The following is a 17,748-nucleotide window of genomic DNA, read 5'->3' on the forward strand; positions in this document are numbered from 1 at the left end:
TCATGACACGGTTCTCCTGTTTGGTTAATTCCAGTGCAAATCCTAGAGGGTCACCGGCCACTCCCTGCCGTGTACTCATCTTATGCAGGAATTTGGCCTGTTTGTCTCTTATCAGGGCTTGCACTGACGGAAGCCCTGCTTCTAGAAGGCAGGTCAGGTTTGGTGTGGTAGTCCTTACTCCGAGCATGATTTTGACTCCTGTCATGTAAAGGGTCTCTACAGTCTTTAGGGGGACTTTCAGCCAAGTCTCACACCCATACAAGATGGCTGACGAGAAGGCAGCTTCGAATACTTTCTTTTTCACACTGAAGGGGGCATCATAGTTAGCAGTCAGAAAGATTATTAATCTGTTCAGTTGTTTCATTTTGTCATTCACATGCATTTTCAGTGAGGATAGGGCACTCCCATCCGCTGTGAAGATGGCACCAAGGTATGTGTAGCTATCACAATGGTGGACTGTAAAGGAGCCAAGGTCTATCTGCTGCCTATCTTTCTCAGAGCCTAATATCACCATAAATTTAGTTTTACTTTCATTTACAGCCATACCATATTCTATGCAATATAATTCTAGATACTTTAGTTTCTCGATTAATTTCTCCTTAGATGTTACATGCCAAAGTAGCAGAGAGCAGATGAAAATGTTGGCGCGAAAGACAATGTCAGGTCCTCCATCTAATAAACCTCGGGCACACTGATTGACAAGCAAATTTGGAAATGGCACTTCATAGCAAAAAGGTTGCCTACCTGGACTATAGGATTCACACCAAGGCCCGTATCTCAAAGCCAGATTAGCGGGTTAGCGAGCTAACTTCAGCTTGAATCCTGCAGGCTTTTCAGTCTCATGAAGGTGCGATGTGTCAAAATAACACACAATGTGTTGTCTCTGAGCTGATTCATTCACGTGTTAAAATGGTGTTAAAATTGTCAAAAATTGTGTCAAAAACAACACATGATGTAATCATTGCTTTTGCTGCGTAAGAATCTAATTTCCCCACGGGGGTCAATAGTTTCATCTTATCCTTTCCAGATGGTCTGATCTGGGTCTGTCCACACTGCATGTGATTAGTCTCTTAGAACAGACGAGTTGGCTTCCGCAATTTTCAAATGCTTCCGCCATACGTCTGTACTTCTTGGGGGAGAATCATGCACCAACCGGAATGGGAAGCAGAAAGGCGGGTCTTCCGCTCATTAGTCCAATCAGAATTTTTTAAGGCGGGTCTTCCGCTCATTAGTCCAATCAGAATTTTTTTTCGTGGACACACGTGTCGTGATTGGTCGGATTTTGTCGAACTTCCTTCCAGTCTGAAGGTTTTTTTCCCAACTTCCTTGTGCATGTTCTGGGGGTGTAACGTACAGACTGTATAGCTGCATTCGCCGGATGTAGATGAGACAGTCTGTTTTAAGAGACTAGCATGCGATTGGCTATTTGTTACAAACCACACCTCTTCCATGCACACGGCTGGATAGGTAAATCCTGGGTTGACATCGCCAGTTGATAACCAGCTATGTAGGAGTGGCTATGGCAAACTCAGATACCCTGACTTTGTTGAGCTTGCTTCATGAGACAGGCCTCAGGTGAGTGCTGTTCAGTCCAGCTCAGTTCAGATACACTGACTCCAGACCAGCTTCTCCAGTCTGTGTGACAAAATCACCACACATACACTGACTCCAGACCAGCTTCTCCAGTCTGTGTGACACAAAGGCACCACACATACAGTACACTGACTCTAGACCAGCTTCTCCAGTCTGTGTGACACAAAGGCACCACACATACACTGACTCTAGACCAGCTTCTCCAGTCTGTGTGACACAAAAGCACCACACATAGACTGACTCCAGACCAGCTTCTCCAGTCTGTGTGACAAAATCACCACACAAACACTGACTCCAGACCAGCTTCTCCAGTCTGTGTGACAAAATCACACATACACTCTCCCTCTCTCTCCATTACTGCCATTGTTTAGAGCAGGGGTGGGCAAATTTGTTTTTCCAGAGTCAGCCATACTGACTTACATCAAGTAAGCGAAGGGCCACATATTGGACATCATGCCTGCCAACACTCGATTGATAATTTCTCCTGTTAATCCCCTTATATAATATAATATATACTGTGATACAAATCCAATGGCTGTATAGCAGATGAGATGTATTAACATGATTCTGCCTTTTATTGAGTTTTTGGGGGTTGTTTGTTTTTCTTTTGAGGATGTTGAGGGCCGGATTGAGATGGTCCAGGGGCCGGGTCTGGCCCTGGGGCCGCATTTTGCCCATGTGTGGTCTAGAGCAGGGGTTCCCAACCTTTTTTGTGCCGCGGACCAGCAGATAGATCGGAAAAAAAAGTTGCGGACCAGTTGTCAATTTTAATAATTATTATTATTTGTATTTTTAGGCCGGTGCTTGCACTGGCCTATAGGAGCACGTGTGTCCCAATCACTGCATACACGACTCCTGGCACCCTTCCTGGCACCCTTTCATCAAGATGGGCTTTTACTTGAAATTTGTTTTATTTGACGAATGTCCGGTTTCGGACTTCCTGTCTGCCCTGATCTGATCTTGTTTAGCTTGACAGAGTCGCTCACCGCGCCCATGTTAACGTTACACGCGACGCAACAAATAAACAAACACACATTTCCCAGTGTCTCTGGACATCAACAGTAGCGGGAGACGTCTCCCCTTCCAGCAAATATACATGAATGTTATGCGTAAGGAACATGAACATCTTACCGCGAGGCAGAGAGCTAAGATAAGTAGCTAACAGCTGAGCTAAGTAGGTTATAACTAGCGTGTTAGCCGATCGGAAAAGCATGTAAACAGCGGTGAGATCTCCTTTATTAAAGTATGCAACCATTTCCAATGAACAAATGGCATGTAGCCTTCAACTTTAAAACAAAACAATGTGCTTCTGCTTACTTCTTACATTCAACTCTGTATGGCAGTGAGTGCAGACAGTGCAACACCAGTGGCATGTAGCCCTCAAGTATTTAAAACAAAAACAATAGTGCTTCTGCTGCTTACTTAGCCTCCATTCAACTTTTTATGGCAGACCTGTTCAAAGAATTCAAGGTGGGTTCATTCTTTCAAATGGTGTAAAATAACACGTTTAACAACATATCAAACGGACCTTATCCTGTCACATTAGTTTTTGAGATAGCTGGCAATGCATTGTGTAACCAAAAAAACGTTTGGCTAACGTTAACGTTAACGTGTTTTGTAATGGAATCTTTATGGGTCACGGCTAATACCTGGCACAGCGTTAGCTAGCATAGTGTAGCACGTGTGCAATGCAAATGGAATCATTATGGAACTATGGCTAAATTTGGCTCTTAGCCGTGTCCCATAATAATTCCATTACAAATATTGCATTGCACACGTGACATGTTATTTTACTAAAAATAATACATTTTACCATCATTTCAAGTAGCATGATACCACCCAAGTAAGAATATTTCAAGTGTTTCAAGTGCTTTACTGAAATATTTGGACCATATAATGATAATACAATTATCTCAACCTTAAAAGGTTACATATAGGTGCCAAAAAGCCATAAATTCACATCAAACAACAAAGAAAAACAACAATTATAATTCAAGTTTAAACAGTAAGTGTGCAGCTGCAGCATTTATTTAAAAAAAAAAAAAATCTTTATCCTGCATCCCTAAACACAAACAGGGAAAAAAGGTGGAAAATCAGATGACGGCTTATATGTGTTCTGTTGATTGTTAAAATGTGTATGGGTATACATGGGTGATCCCATGCACCGGCCATATGCCAGGTTTCGACCCCTGGCCTTGTTATTTTTTTTATAAACATAGGCTATAATATTATAGGCTGTGTGGTAGTTGAATCATAGTTTCAAGTTGACGTTTATTTATGTTTGTAGTTTGTAATTTTTTTTTTTTTTTTAGGTACCGGTCCGCGGCCCGGTGGTTGGGAACCACTGGTCTAGACTCTAGAGGAACAGTCTTAGAATCAAATTCGCAGACTTTCCCACCTCTCTAAATTCTGTGATATTCCTGTAAAATTCCAGCAGCAATGGGAAAGTTGAAAATAGCACGTACTGTACATGTGTTCAGCAGACATTTCCAGTTTCAATTAGGGTTAAAAATGATTAAAAGGCTCACTCATACTTGCACTGAGACTGGTCACTGTGTTTTTCAGAGCATGAGGACAGAAGAACAGACAGACGGCGCCATCTGGTGTCGTGACTGGGGAAATGGAGATGTCAGCGTGCAAGAGAAATTCTGTTGCACCAGATGTTAAATCTAGTTCAAGAGCTGAGTTAAGTCTACACATTTGTTTTTACTTTAAACCTAGATTTCACATTTTCATATTTTGTTTAAGTTCTGTGAATTTACTGAACTTTTATTTCACCAGACCACAACCCAAATAAAGTAACATTATAGTGGGCCACTATCTGGATATTTTTTCCTTTATTTTGCCATTTTGTGAAATTAACACACTTTTCAAAACTACAAATTTGCATTTACATAATTTGTTTTCCGGGTACTCTTCCAGACTTATCGCACCTACCCTGGAACCCTGGAACCAGCCAAGATGTAACCATAGACCAGACTTTTACATATGTTTCGTATTTTGGACAGTCCCATTCCATAGATGATAGGATTTAGAAGCATTAAAACATTCCCCCATAGGTTTGCATACACAAATATAAAATCTTCCAACACACGGGGCCAACTGCTGGTGTCAATTCTTTTGATGCCAACCAAAAATAAGCCAGCAAAGGAATAGCTCAGAAGAGAAACCAGCTGAGGTGAGCAGGTACTAAGAGCTTTTTGTCTGGTCTCTTTTGAACCTGCAAAACAAATGTGAAGAATCTTCATGTAAGAAAAAAGGATTGGAAATAGAGGGACTAAGACGGCTAGACCAAGGGCAGCAAGTCCATAAATGCTATTTACTCTGGTGTCAGAGAGTGAACATGCCAGCCGGACGACTTCATAGTTGACACACCTCCAATAGCCTGTGTAGTTTCCACACAGTGTCAAACGCCTGCTCAAGGATAAAAGGATCAGGACTTTGAAAGAAGCGTACAACCATGCCACAACAACAAAAACAGCCACCTTGTTCGATGTCATGTGTGTATTATATTGTAGAGGATGACAGATAGCAAGGTATCGATCATAAGCCATGAGGGCTAAAGTGAGATATTGCATATTTACATATGTATATAAACAGAACATCTGCAAATAACAATATGGGACAGAAACTGTGTGAGTGTCAGAGATTATCTGAACCAGAAGGAATGGAAAAATCCCTGCAGAACGATTGAGCTCATTTACAAACAGGCTGCACAGAAAAAGATACATAGGTTCATGTAAGCTTCTATTCATACAAATGATCACAATGAGCGCTGTGTTGGAAAAAACAACCGCAATGTACAACAATGCTATAATCGTAAAATACAAGTATTTCAAAGGTCCAAAATGCGGATAAGCTGCAAGAATGAAATAAGATACAGTAAAATTGGCCATTATCTTTGGAGTAGTTCACAAAACAATAATTAGTGTGCACACGATGAAATGATTTGGCTTAATGCTCTAGCAATGATCATCAAGTGTAAAGAAGATTAACAAACGTGAGAAGCAACCCAAAATTACAATTCACTCCCCTACCCTCGCAGAAGATCCAGGAACCTAAAAAGAAAGAAAGAAAAGTTATGAATGACACAACTTGGAATTAGAAGGAACAAGACGCTTAGAGCAGTGCCAACAAATCCCCAAATGTGATTTCCTCAGAGGCTGAGCATGCCAGACTGATGATGAGATAGTTGGCACAATAGCCTCTGTAGTTTCCACACAGTGTCAAATGCCTGCTCAAGCATACAGTGATCAGGTCTTTGAGAAAAGCGTACGACCACATCACAACAATAAAGGCAGCCACCGTGTTCGATGTCATGTGTGTATTATATTGTAGAGGATGACAGATAGCAAGGTATCAGTCATAAGACATGAGGGCTAAAGTGAGAAATTGCATTCTTCCATATACAGAACATCTGCAAAAAAACCAATACGGGACAGAAAGTGTGTGAGTGTCATAGATTAGCTGAATCAGTCAATGGAAAAATCCCTGCAGGAGGAAAAAACAACAGGCTGCACAGAAAAAGATACATAGACAGTCCCAGACAGTAAGCTTCTATTCATACAAAAAAAAACAATGAGTGCTGTGTTGGGAAAAAACAACCACAATGTACAACAATGTTATTATCATAAAATACAAGTATTTCAAAGGTCCAAGATGCGGATAATAACCAAGAATGAAATAAGATACAGTAAAATTGGCCATTATCCTTGGATTAGTTCACAAAACAATAATTAGTGTGCACATGGTGAAATAATTATTATGAAGTAATACAATTACAATTCACTCCCCTACCAATGCCGGAGGATCCAGGAATCTTAAAAGAAGAAGAAGAATACAAGTTATGAATGACACAATTTTACATTCTAATCTGCTGTCATGTACACAGCTGTAATCCTCCCTCCCTACCTGTAGAGAGCAGCGATGTGCGCTGCTTTATATCGGTTCAGGCCACTCCCACAGGTCCTTTACCTGTCCATCACATATTCATCCAGTGTAAACAACTTTGACTCAGGCACTTTTGGATTATTTTCTTACTGCTAACTTTTCACTGGCTGAAGTTTACATTGGAGCAAAATAACTGAAAAATGTGTTTGGGCAACTGCAATGTACAACAATGCTATTATCACAAAATACAAGTATTTCAAAGGTCCAAAATGCGGATAACCGCCAAGAATGAAATAAGATACAGTAAAATTGGCCATTATCATTGGATTACTGTCATGTACAGTACACAGCTGTAATCCTCCCTCCCTAACTGTAGAGAGCAGCGATGTGCGCTGCTTTATATCGGTTCAGGCCACTCCCACAGGTCCTTTACCTGTCCATCACATATTCATCCAGTGTAAACAACTCTGACTCAGAGTTTATTAGTCCCTCGAGGGGCGATTTGAGGCAGGTATGTTGCAAACAAATAGTTGTGCCGTACAGCAGCAATCACAGTATGTTGTTGCCACTCTTTATTCTTATGATTCTGTACATTTTTTCAGCACCCATCTCCTCCCACAGACTGACATGTAGAGACACCATTCACACTTTAAAACGGTACAGCTGGGTGAGGGATAGATCGCGTGTATTCAACTTTTCGAAATCTTTTGTAGATTTTTTTTCAGAAACACGATATTTTTAACATGGGAGTGAATGGGCAGGAGGATGTGACGGACTGACTGGTGGTGACAGAGACAGAGAGGCTGGCCACACACACAGGCACACACAGTGCCACGGGCATTCAACATGAGGTCTGCAGCCCTCCTACAGGCACTTTATAAACCATTAATGTCCCTGTGCTATTTAATAATTTGGTAACGCTTTATATTAAAGCCCCATTCAGCAAGTTTTCCAAGTTTTGCTATTGGAGAAACTGCGCCCTCTGGGTGCAATAGTATCGATAACGATATCGCCGTTCAAAGTCAACAAAACACAGCGCCAGAAAGCTCTATGTACATGTTGTGACATCAGGTACTCACCACGTGATTAAATAATAATCCATAGTTCCGTGAAACATCATTTTCGTAGCAAATCCAAATCGAGTTACTTCCTTGTTTTCATGAAGACAGCGCTTCCGCTGTACAGCGCATGCGCGCATCCTTTTCTTTTTCTTTTTTTTATTGCCACGGGACGTGGCAGACAACCTGCTTAGTCCCAGGGCTGGCCAATGGAGGGCGGTGTGGGATAAATAAAGTCGAGAGTCTCCCTATTACAAGTCAATCTACCATGTCCTAAGACTAAAAAGCTCTTATATTACAGTCAAAAATTTCAAAAATCTTACTGATTGGGGCTTTAAGGTTCTATTAATAAGCGTTAATTAATAGGTAATAAGGCTCTTATAAGGTGCTTATTAACACTATTATTATGTTAATAATAATATATAAGTGTTCATAATTGCATTATAAACATATTTATTGGTAGCTTATAAGACATTTATAAGCACTTTATAACCACCTTTATTAGCTGGTTTTGTTACTTCATTAAGCTTAATAAATAGTTTGTTATTACCTTATTAGCAGTTAACTATGCACTTATTAACAGTTAACTATGCTTTTTGCAGGTACCGGATCTAAAGCGAGAACAATGCCTTATTAAGGTTAATAAATGCTTTATTATAATAATAATAATAATAATAATGCATTTTATTTAAAAGCGCCTTTCAGGTCACTCAAGGACACTTTACAGGGTTAAAATCAGATGCAGAACAACAGATACAAGCAAACAGTATAAAATATAAGAGAGTGCAAGGGAAATAAGATAAAACAAATCCTTTATTACGCACTTATTATGCTTTTTGCAGGTACCGGATCTAAAGCGAGAACAATGCCTTATTAAGGTTAATAAATGCTTTATTATAATAATAATAATAATAATAATGCATTTTATTTAAAAGCGCCTTTCAGGTCACTCAAGGACACTTTACAGGGTTAAAATCAGATGCAGAACAACAGATACAAGCAAACAGTATAAAATATAAGAGAGTGCAAGGGAAATAAGATAAAACAGAAACAAAAGAAACTAAACAGTAAACAAAGAAAACACCATGGAAATTACAGGGAGTATGCTAATTTGAAAAGGTGAGTTTTGAGGCTGGATTTGAACAGAGGGGAGGGTGTCAATATTGCGGATGTCAGGAGGGAGTGAGTTCCAGAGTTTGGGAGCAGAGCGGCTGAAACCTCTGCTCCCCATGGTGGTGAGCCGGGCAGAAGGGACTTAATATGCTTTTTGCTAAAGCGAGAACAATGCCTTATTAAGGTTAGGTTAAGCGGCTGTGTGCATTCACCTTGAACAATTACTATGCAGGAACAAGATACAGATATAGACCCGGAAAGTAATTTCTTTGACTATGTAACCAGTAATTGTTGTTATTACACTGAAAACCAGTTCAAGGAGAAATTCAACTTAGAGCACTGTACATCATACAAATCATACACTTCAACAGTAGGAGTTTATACGCAAATTTTCAAAAGATCAAAGACTATCTACAGCAAAACACCATGCAATTTAATATAATCGCTATTTCAGAGAGCTGGCTCAGCCAAGACAAAGGGACCGATTTTGAATTAGAAGGATATAACTTTAACTTTGTGAATAGAGCAAACAAAAAGGGTGGAGGAGTTGCGCTGTTTGTAGACAGCAGGTTAAAGTATAAGATTGTAGAAAGTATGACGACTGTTATTGATGACATCTGTGAATGCATTACTGTTGAACTTGATATGGGTAAAATGAACACAAACAGGGAAAAAACGTGGAAAATCAGATGACGGCTTATATGTGTTCTGTTGATTGTTAAAATGTGTATGGGTATACATGGGTGATCCCATGCACCGGCCATATGCCAGGTTTCGACCCCTGGCCTTGTTATTTTTTTTATAAACATAGGCTATAATATTATAGGCTGTGTGGTAGTTGAATCATAGTTTCAAGTTGACGTTTATTTATGTTTGTAGTTTGTAATTTTTTTTTTTTTTTTAGGTACCGGTCCGCGGCCCGGTGGTTGGGAACCACTGGTCTAGACTCTAGAGGAACAGTCTTAGAATCAAATTCGCAGACTTTCCCACCTCTCTAAATTCTGTGATATTCCTGTAAAATTCCAGCAGCAATGGGAAAGTTGAAAATAGCACGTACTGTACATGTGTTCAGCAGACATTTCCAGTTTCAATTAGGGTTAAAAATGATTAAAAGGCTCACTCATACTTGCACTGAGACTGGTCACTGTGTTTTTCAGAGCATGAGGACAGAAGAACAGACAGACGGCGCCATCTGGTGTCGTGACTGGGGAAATGGAGATGTCAGCGTGCAAGAGAAATTCTGTTGCACCAGATGTTAAATCTAGTTCAAGAGCTGAGTTAAGTCTACACATTTGTTTTTACTTTAAACCTAGATTTCACATTTTCATATTTTGTTTAAGTTCTGTGAATTTACTGAACTTTTATTTCACCAGACCACAACCCAAATAAAGTAACATTATAGTGGGCCACTATCTGGATATTTTTTCCTTTATTTTGCCATTTTGTGAAATTAACACACTTTTCAAAACTACAAATTTGCATTTACATAATTTGTTTTCCGGGTACTCTTCCAGACTTATCGCACCTACCCTGGAACCCTGGAACCAGCCAAGATGTAACCATAGACCAGACTTTTACATATGTTTCGTATTTTGGACAGTCCCATTCCATAGATGATAGGATTTAGAAGCATTAAAACATTCCCCCATAGGTTTGCATACACAAATATAAAATCTTCCAACACACGGGGCCAACTGCTGGTGTCAATTCTTTTGATGCCAACCAAAAATAAGCCAGCAAAGGAATAGCTCAGAAGAGAAACCAGCTGAGGTGAGCAGGTACTAAGAGCTTTTTGTCTGGTCTCTTTTGAACCTGCAAAACAAATGTGAAGAATCTTCATGTAAGAAAAAAGGATTGGAAATAGAGGGACTAAGACGGCTAGACCAAGGGCAGCAAGTCCATAAATGCTATTTACTCTGGTGTCAGAGAGTGAACATGCCAGCCGGACGACTTCATAGTTGACACACCTCCAATAGCCTGTGTAGTTTCCACACAGTGTCAAACGCCTGCTCAAGGATAAAAGGATCAGGACTTTGAAAGAAGCGTACAACCATGCCACAACAACAAAGACAGCCACCTTGTTCGATGTCATGTGTGTATTATATTGTAGAGGATGACAGATAGCAAGGTATCGATCATAAGCCATGAGGGCTAAAGTGAGATATTGCATATTTACATATGTATATAAACAGAACATCTGCAAATAACAATATGGGACAGAAACTGTGTGAGTGTCAGAGATTATCTGAACCAGAAGGAATGGAAAAATCCCTGCAGAACGATTGAGCTCATTTACAAACAGGCTGCACAGAAAAAGATACATAGGTTCATGTAAGCTTCTATTCATACAAATGATCACAATGAGCGCTGTGTTGGAAAAAACAACCGCAATGTACAACAATGCTATAATCGTAAAATACAAGTATTTCAAAGGTCCAAAATGCGGATAAGCTGCAAGAATGAAATAAGATACAGTAAAATTGGCCATTATCTTTGGAGTAGTTCACAAAACAATAATTAGTGTGCACACGATGAAATGATTTGGCTTAATGCTCTAGCAATGATCATCAAGTGTAAAGAAGATTAACAAACGTGAGAAGCAACCCAAAATTACAATTCACTCCCCTACCCTCGCAGAAGGTCCAGGAACCTAAAAAGAAAGAAAGAAAAGTTATGAATGACACAACTTGGAATTAGAGGGAACAAGACGCTTAGAGCAGTGCCAACAAATCCCCAAATGTGATTTCCTCAGAGGCTGAGCATGCCAGACTGATGATGAGATAGTTGGCACAATAGCCTCTGTAGTTTCCACACAGTGTCAAATGCCTGCTCAAGCATACAGTGATCAGGTCTTTGAGAAAAGCGTACGACCACATCACAACAATAAAGGCAGCCACCGTGTTCGATGTCATGTGTGTATTATATTGTAGAGGATGACAGATAGCAAGGTATCAGTCATAAGACAAAGACATGAGGGCTAAAGTGAGAAATTGCATTCTTCCATATACAGAACATCTGCAAGAAAACAATACGGGACAGAAAGTGTGTGAGTGTCATAGATTAGCTGAATCAGTCAATGGAAAAATCCCTGCAGGAGGAAAAAACAACAGGCTGCACAGAAAAAGATACATAGACAGTCCCAGACAGTAAGCTTCTATTCATACAAAAAAAAAACAATGAGTGCTGTGTTGGGAAAAAACAACCACAATGTACAACAATGTTATTATCATAAAATACAAGTATGTCAAAGGTCCAAGATGCGGATAATAACCAAGAATGAAATAAGATACAGTAAAATTGGCCATTATCCTTGGATTAGTTCACAAAACAATAATTAGTGTGCACATGGTGAAATAATTATTATGAAGTAATACAATTACAATTCACTCCCCTACCAATGCCGGAGGATCCAGGAATCTTAAAAGAAGAAGAAGAATACAAGTTATGAATGACACAATTTTACATTCTAATCTGCTGTCATGTACACAGCTGTAATCCTCCCTCCCTACCTGTAGAGAGCAGCGATGTGCGCTGCTTTATATCGGTTCAGGCCACTCCCACAGGTCCTTTACCTGTCCATCACATATTCATCCAGTGTAAACAACTTTGACTCAGGCACTTTTGGATTATTTTCTTACTGCTAACTTTTCACTGGCTGAAGTTTACATTGGAGCAAAATAACTGAAAAATGTGTTTGGGCAACTGCAATGTACAACAATGCTATTATCACAAAATACAAGTATTTCAAAGGTCCAAAATGCGGATAACCGCCAAGAATGAAATAAGATACAGTAAAATTGGCCATTATCATCGGATTACTGTCATGTACAGTACAAAGCTGTAATCCTCCCTCCCTAACTGTAGAGAGCAGCGATGTGCGCTGCTTTATATCGGTTCAGGCCACTCCCACAGGTCCTTTACCTGTCCATCACATATTCATCCAGTGTAAACAACTCTGACTCAGAGTTTATTAGTCCCTCGAGGGGCGATTTGAGGCAAGTATGTTGCAAACAAATAGTTGTGCCGTACAGCAGCAATCACAGTATGTTGTTGCCACTCTTTATTCTTATGATTCTGTACATTTTGTCAGCACCCATCTCCTCCCACATACTGACATGTAGAGACACCATTCACACTTTAAAACGGTACAGCTGGGTGAGGGATCGATCGCGTGTATTCAACTTTTCGAAATCTTTTGTAGTTTTTTTTTCAGAAACACGATATTTTTAACATGGGAGTGAATGGGCAGGAGGATGTGACGGACTGACTGGTGGTGACAGAGACAGAGAGGCTGGCCACACACACAGGCACACACAGTGCCACGGGCATTCAACATGAGGTCTGCAGCCCTCCTACAGGCACTTTATAAACCATTAATGTCCCTGTGCTATTTAATAATTTGGTAACGCTTTATATTAAAGCCCCATTCAGCAAGTTTTCCAAGTTTTGCTATTGGAGAAACTGCGCCCTCTGGGTGCAATAGTATCGATAACGATATCGCTGTTCAAAGTCAACAAAACACAGCGCCAGAAAGCTCTATGTACATGTTGTGACATCAGGTACTCACCACGTGATGAAATAATAATCCATAGTTCCGTGAAACATCATTTTCGTAGCAAATCCGAATCGAGTTACTTCCTTGTTTTCATGAAGACAGCGCTTCCGCTGTACAGCGCATGCGCGCATCCTTTTCTTTTTCTTTTTTTTATTGCCACGGGACGTGGCAGACAACCTGCTTAGTCCCAGGGCTGGCCAATGGAGGGCGGTGTGGGATAAATAAAGTTGAGAGTCTCCCTATTACAAGTCAATCTACCATGTCCTAAGACTAAAAAGCTCTTATATTACAGTCAAAAATGTCAAAAATCTTACTGATTGGGGCTTTAAGGTTCTATTAATAAGCGTTAATTAATAGGTAATAAGGCTCTTATAAGGTGCTTATTAACACTATTATTATGTTAATAATAATATATAAGTGTTCATAATCGCATTATAAACATATTTATTGGTAGCTTATAAGACATTTATAAGCACTTTATAACCACCTTTATTAGCTGGTTTTGTTACTTCATTAAGCTTAATAAATAGTTTGTTATTACCTTATTAGCAGTTAACTATGCACTTATTAACAGTTAACTATGCTTTTTGCAGGTACCGGATCTAAAGCGAGAACAATGCCTTATTAAGGTTAATAAATGCTTTATTATAATAATAATAATAATAATGCATTTTATTTAAAAGCGCCTTTCAGGTCACTCAAGGACACTTTACAGGGTTAAAATCAGATGCAGAACAACAGATACAAGCAAACAGTATAAAATATAAGAGAGTGCAAGGGAAATAAGATAAAACAAATCCTTTATTACGCACTTATTATGCTTTTTGCAGGTACCGGATCTAAAGCGAGAACAATGCCTTATTAAGGTTAATAAATGCATTATTATAATAATAATAATAATAATGCATTTTATTTAAAAGCGCCTTTCAGGTCACTCAAGGACACTTTACAGGGTTAAAATCAGATGCAGAACAACAGATACAAGCAAACAGTATAAAATATAAGAGAGTGCAAGGGAAATAAGATAAAACAGAAACAAAAGAAACTAAACAGTAAACAAAGAAAACACCATGGAAATTACAGGGAGTATGCTAATTTGAAAAGGTGAGTTTTGAGGCTGGATTTGAACAGAGGGGAGGGTGTCAATATTGCGGATGTCAGGAGGGAGTGAGTTCCAGAGTTTGGGAGCAGAGCGGCTGAAAGCTCTGCTCCACATGGTGGTGAGCCGGGCAGAAGGGACTTAATATGCTTTTTGCAGGTACCGGATCTAAAGCGAGAACAATGCCTTATTAAGGTTAGGTTAAGCGACTGTGTGCATTCACCTTGAACAATTACTATGCAGGAACAAGATACAGATATAGACCCGGAAAGTAATTTCTTTGACTATGTAACCAGTAATTGTTGTTATTACACTGAAAACCAGTTCAAGGAGAAATTCAACTTAGAGCACTGTATATCAATCATACACTTCAACAGTAGGAGTTTATACGCAAATTTTCAAAAGATCAAAGACTATCTACAGCAAAACACCATGCAATTTAATATAATCGCTATTTCAGAGAGCTGGCTCAGCCAAGACAAAGGGACCGATTTTGAATTAGAAGGATATAACTTTAACTTTGTGAATAGAGCAAACAAAAAGGGTGGAGGAGTTGCGCTGTTTGTAGACAGCAGGTTAAAGTATAAGATTGTAGAAAGTATGACGACTGTTATTGATGACATCTGTGAATGCATTACTGTTGAACTTGATATGGGTAAAATGAAGAACGTCATTGTTCGCTGTGTATAGAGCACCCAACTCTAGCATCAAAAACTTCAGAGATGTGTTTGAGGTAATGGTTTCAAACACAGAGCAAAAGGTAGCCTTTTTATGCAGGGACTATAATATAGACTTCTTAAATCCAAACAAATCACCAGCGATAGATGAATTTATAGATGCAATGTACAGTAAGAGCCTATATCCTAGTATAACCAAACCAGAATTACCACCCACTCGGCAACAGTGATAGATAATATACTTACTAATAATATGACCAATAATTTAGGAAGTGGATTATTAATAAATGATATCACTGACCATCTGCCAGTGTTTGTTATCTATGAATGTGAACACAAGAATTTAGATAGTAACAAAATAAACATGCAGAGGAAATTAAGAACGGGTGACACTTTAAATGAATTCAAAAATTATTTGTTAGCTCAAGATTGGAGGAATGTTTATGAAAAAGAGGATGTCGATTCAGCTTATAACTCTTTCCTAAATACTTTTCTGACTTTATATCACAACAACTGTCCAATACAGCATTCAAAGAAAACATCAAAACGTCCAGATAACCCCTGGTTTACAAGGGGTCTGTCGAATGCCTGCAAAAAAAAGAATAATTTATATAAACACTTTATTAAGCACAGAACTGAGGAGAAATAAACTAAATATAAAAGATATAAAAATAAACTAACTGAAATTCTTAGAAAATGTAAGAAAGATTATTATAGTAAATTGCTGGAAACTAATAAAAATAACATAAAGGGCACCTGGAATATCTTACATTCAATTATTAGAAAGAAAAAAATGAGTGCTGGATTCCCAAATTAATTATTTGACAATGGTGGCAGGCTTCAACAGATTCTTTGTAAATGTTGGGCCCAAGCTGGCTGATGAGATAATCCCTCCACAAGGGGGAGGTGTCTCACAATTTTTTGGGGAAAGAAACCCAGCTACTATTTATTTGAGAGACACAGACAGAACCGAAATAATTGACATTAGCCGTTTTCCCACATGCGTACCGGAAAATTACCTGTAAGTCAATATCGGACATTTCCCTTCACACCTCTCCTCTGCATGTCGGAATCTAGCAGCGAAATTGCCTGTATGTTGGGGGGCGGGGCAGCACTGCAGAGCGGGTGGGGAGTGACGTGTCGGCAAAACTCTTGATGGTGAAATAAGTTTGCTTGTTTATCCGTTCACCTGCGTCGCGTTGAAGCACTTTTTACAGACTGGCTTCGTTTGATGTGTCCGGGCTTGCCTTCGCTGTCGGCAACGTAAGCAAAATACTTCCACATTTCGCTTCGTGCATTTGCTTCGTCTGTGTCCCTGTCGGGCTGTCACTGAAGGAGGAGGACGGACTGTGGCCAGAGAGCGAGCAGGCAGCAGAGAGGAGGGGGGGAAAATCAGCACACCCACACATGAAGCTGACATAGGCTACTGCTCTTATTATCACAAGATAATTTCGCCAGTTTACTTTAATGTGCGCGAATGATTAGATTATGCCCGCTGGAACATTAAGCAACGTGTGTACACCTCGCCCATGAGAGTGTCGCGGGAAATGACTGGACCCGTTCTACACTTGAGTCCGCTATCGCGCATACCGCTCTTCTGACTGGCTCGAAACTGGTGAAATCTCCGCGATGACGGGGTCGCGCTTATACCGGCACGACAACTTTCACACATGCAGGCATTAGACCACGTTCCGGTCATTTAGCGGTACAAAGCGCATGTGGGAAAATGGCTATTGTTAAAAAAATTAAGAACAAAACTTCAAGGGATTGTGATGATATTGATATATGTTTAATTAAACAAGTAATTGTAGCTATAGCAGATCCCTTAGCTGCTAAGGGATTTTTTTTTTTTTTTTTTTTTTTTTTTACACAGTGCACCTGAACGCAACATGCAAGATACCCGCTGAATAAGTGTCAAAATGTTCATGTCATTCTGGCCAATACTCCACTTCTGTTATAGCATTTCAGTCTGTAATATGGAATATCTTTCAATAATCTTTATGACTAAAAGGCTACATTGAATTAGAAATTTAAATAATTAACTCATTGGTTTTGGATTTATTTAGCTTCAAGACTGCATTTTTGTTCGTGTGACCCACGGGCTTTGATCATCCCGGGCCACTTACTGATACTTATGCGTAAATTAACCCACTCATATTCTGATTTATTTCAAGAAAAACATTTTGGCTAGTGGAAATTCTAATTGGCTGGTAACTTTAAAATCTGGGAAGACATTTTTTGTGGCCCTCTCTATCATCAAAGTTACCCATCCATGGGTTATGGCATGACAATATTTGTTCGGCCCCCGGCAACAATCTGGGTTTCTCATGTGGCCCCCCATGAAAAATAATTGCCCACCCCTACCTTAGCACATATCTGCAACCTCTCACTGAAGCTGGGCTCCTTTCCCACCAAGATGAAAACAGCTAAAGTCATACCCATCTTTAAAGCCGGTGAGCAGAACCTTTTCACCAACTACAGGCCAATCTCACTGCTTCCCCAATTTTCTAAAATCTTAGAGAAGATATTTTCAACCAGATTAGACAGTTTTGTTGATAAGTATGAGATACTAACTGATAGTCAATATGGTTTCAGACCAAATCGATCTACATCTTTGGCACTAATTGACCTTGTAGAAGAACTAACAAGCAGCATTGACGATAAGAAGTTCGCTGTGGGTGTATTCATTGACCTTAAAAAGGCCTTTGACACAATTAATCATGACATTTTGCTTCAAAAATTGGAAAGGTATGGGATCAGGGG

General features: G+C 39.5%; 2 protein-coding genes across 2 annotated transcripts; both read right to left on the reverse strand.

Moving 5' to 3' along the window:
- Window positions 1–1,596: 1,596 nt before the first annotated feature.
- On the reverse strand, window positions 1,597–5,489 carry LOC310789124 (olfactory receptor 10A6-like; the record flags this gene model as incomplete). Its single annotated transcript, XM_083650718.1, has 2 exons — window positions 1,597–1,746; window positions 4,725–5,489. The coding sequence occupies 2 exons, from the start codon at window positions 5,487–5,489 to the stop codon at window positions 1,597–1,599; spliced, it is 915 nt and encodes a 304-aa protein (XP_083506844.1).
- A 129-nt stretch (window positions 5,490–5,618) lies between these two features.
- Window positions 5,619–11,142, reverse strand: LOC310789125 (olfactory receptor 1M1-like; the record flags this gene model as incomplete). The annotated part of the gene is made up of 2 exons (XM_083650719.1): window positions 5,619–5,651; window positions 10,378–11,142. 2 exons carry the CDS (start codon window positions 11,140–11,142, stop codon window positions 5,619–5,621), a joined length of 798 nt encoding a protein of 265 aa, XP_083506845.1.
- Window positions 11,143–17,748: the final 6,606 nt, after the last annotated feature.

The sequence above is a fragment of the Poromitra crassiceps genome, assembly GCF_964638095.1.
Source record: "Poromitra crassiceps genome assembly, chromosome: 14".
Lineage (NCBI taxonomy): Eukaryota > Metazoa > Chordata > Actinopteri > Beryciformes > Melamphaidae > Poromitra > Poromitra crassiceps.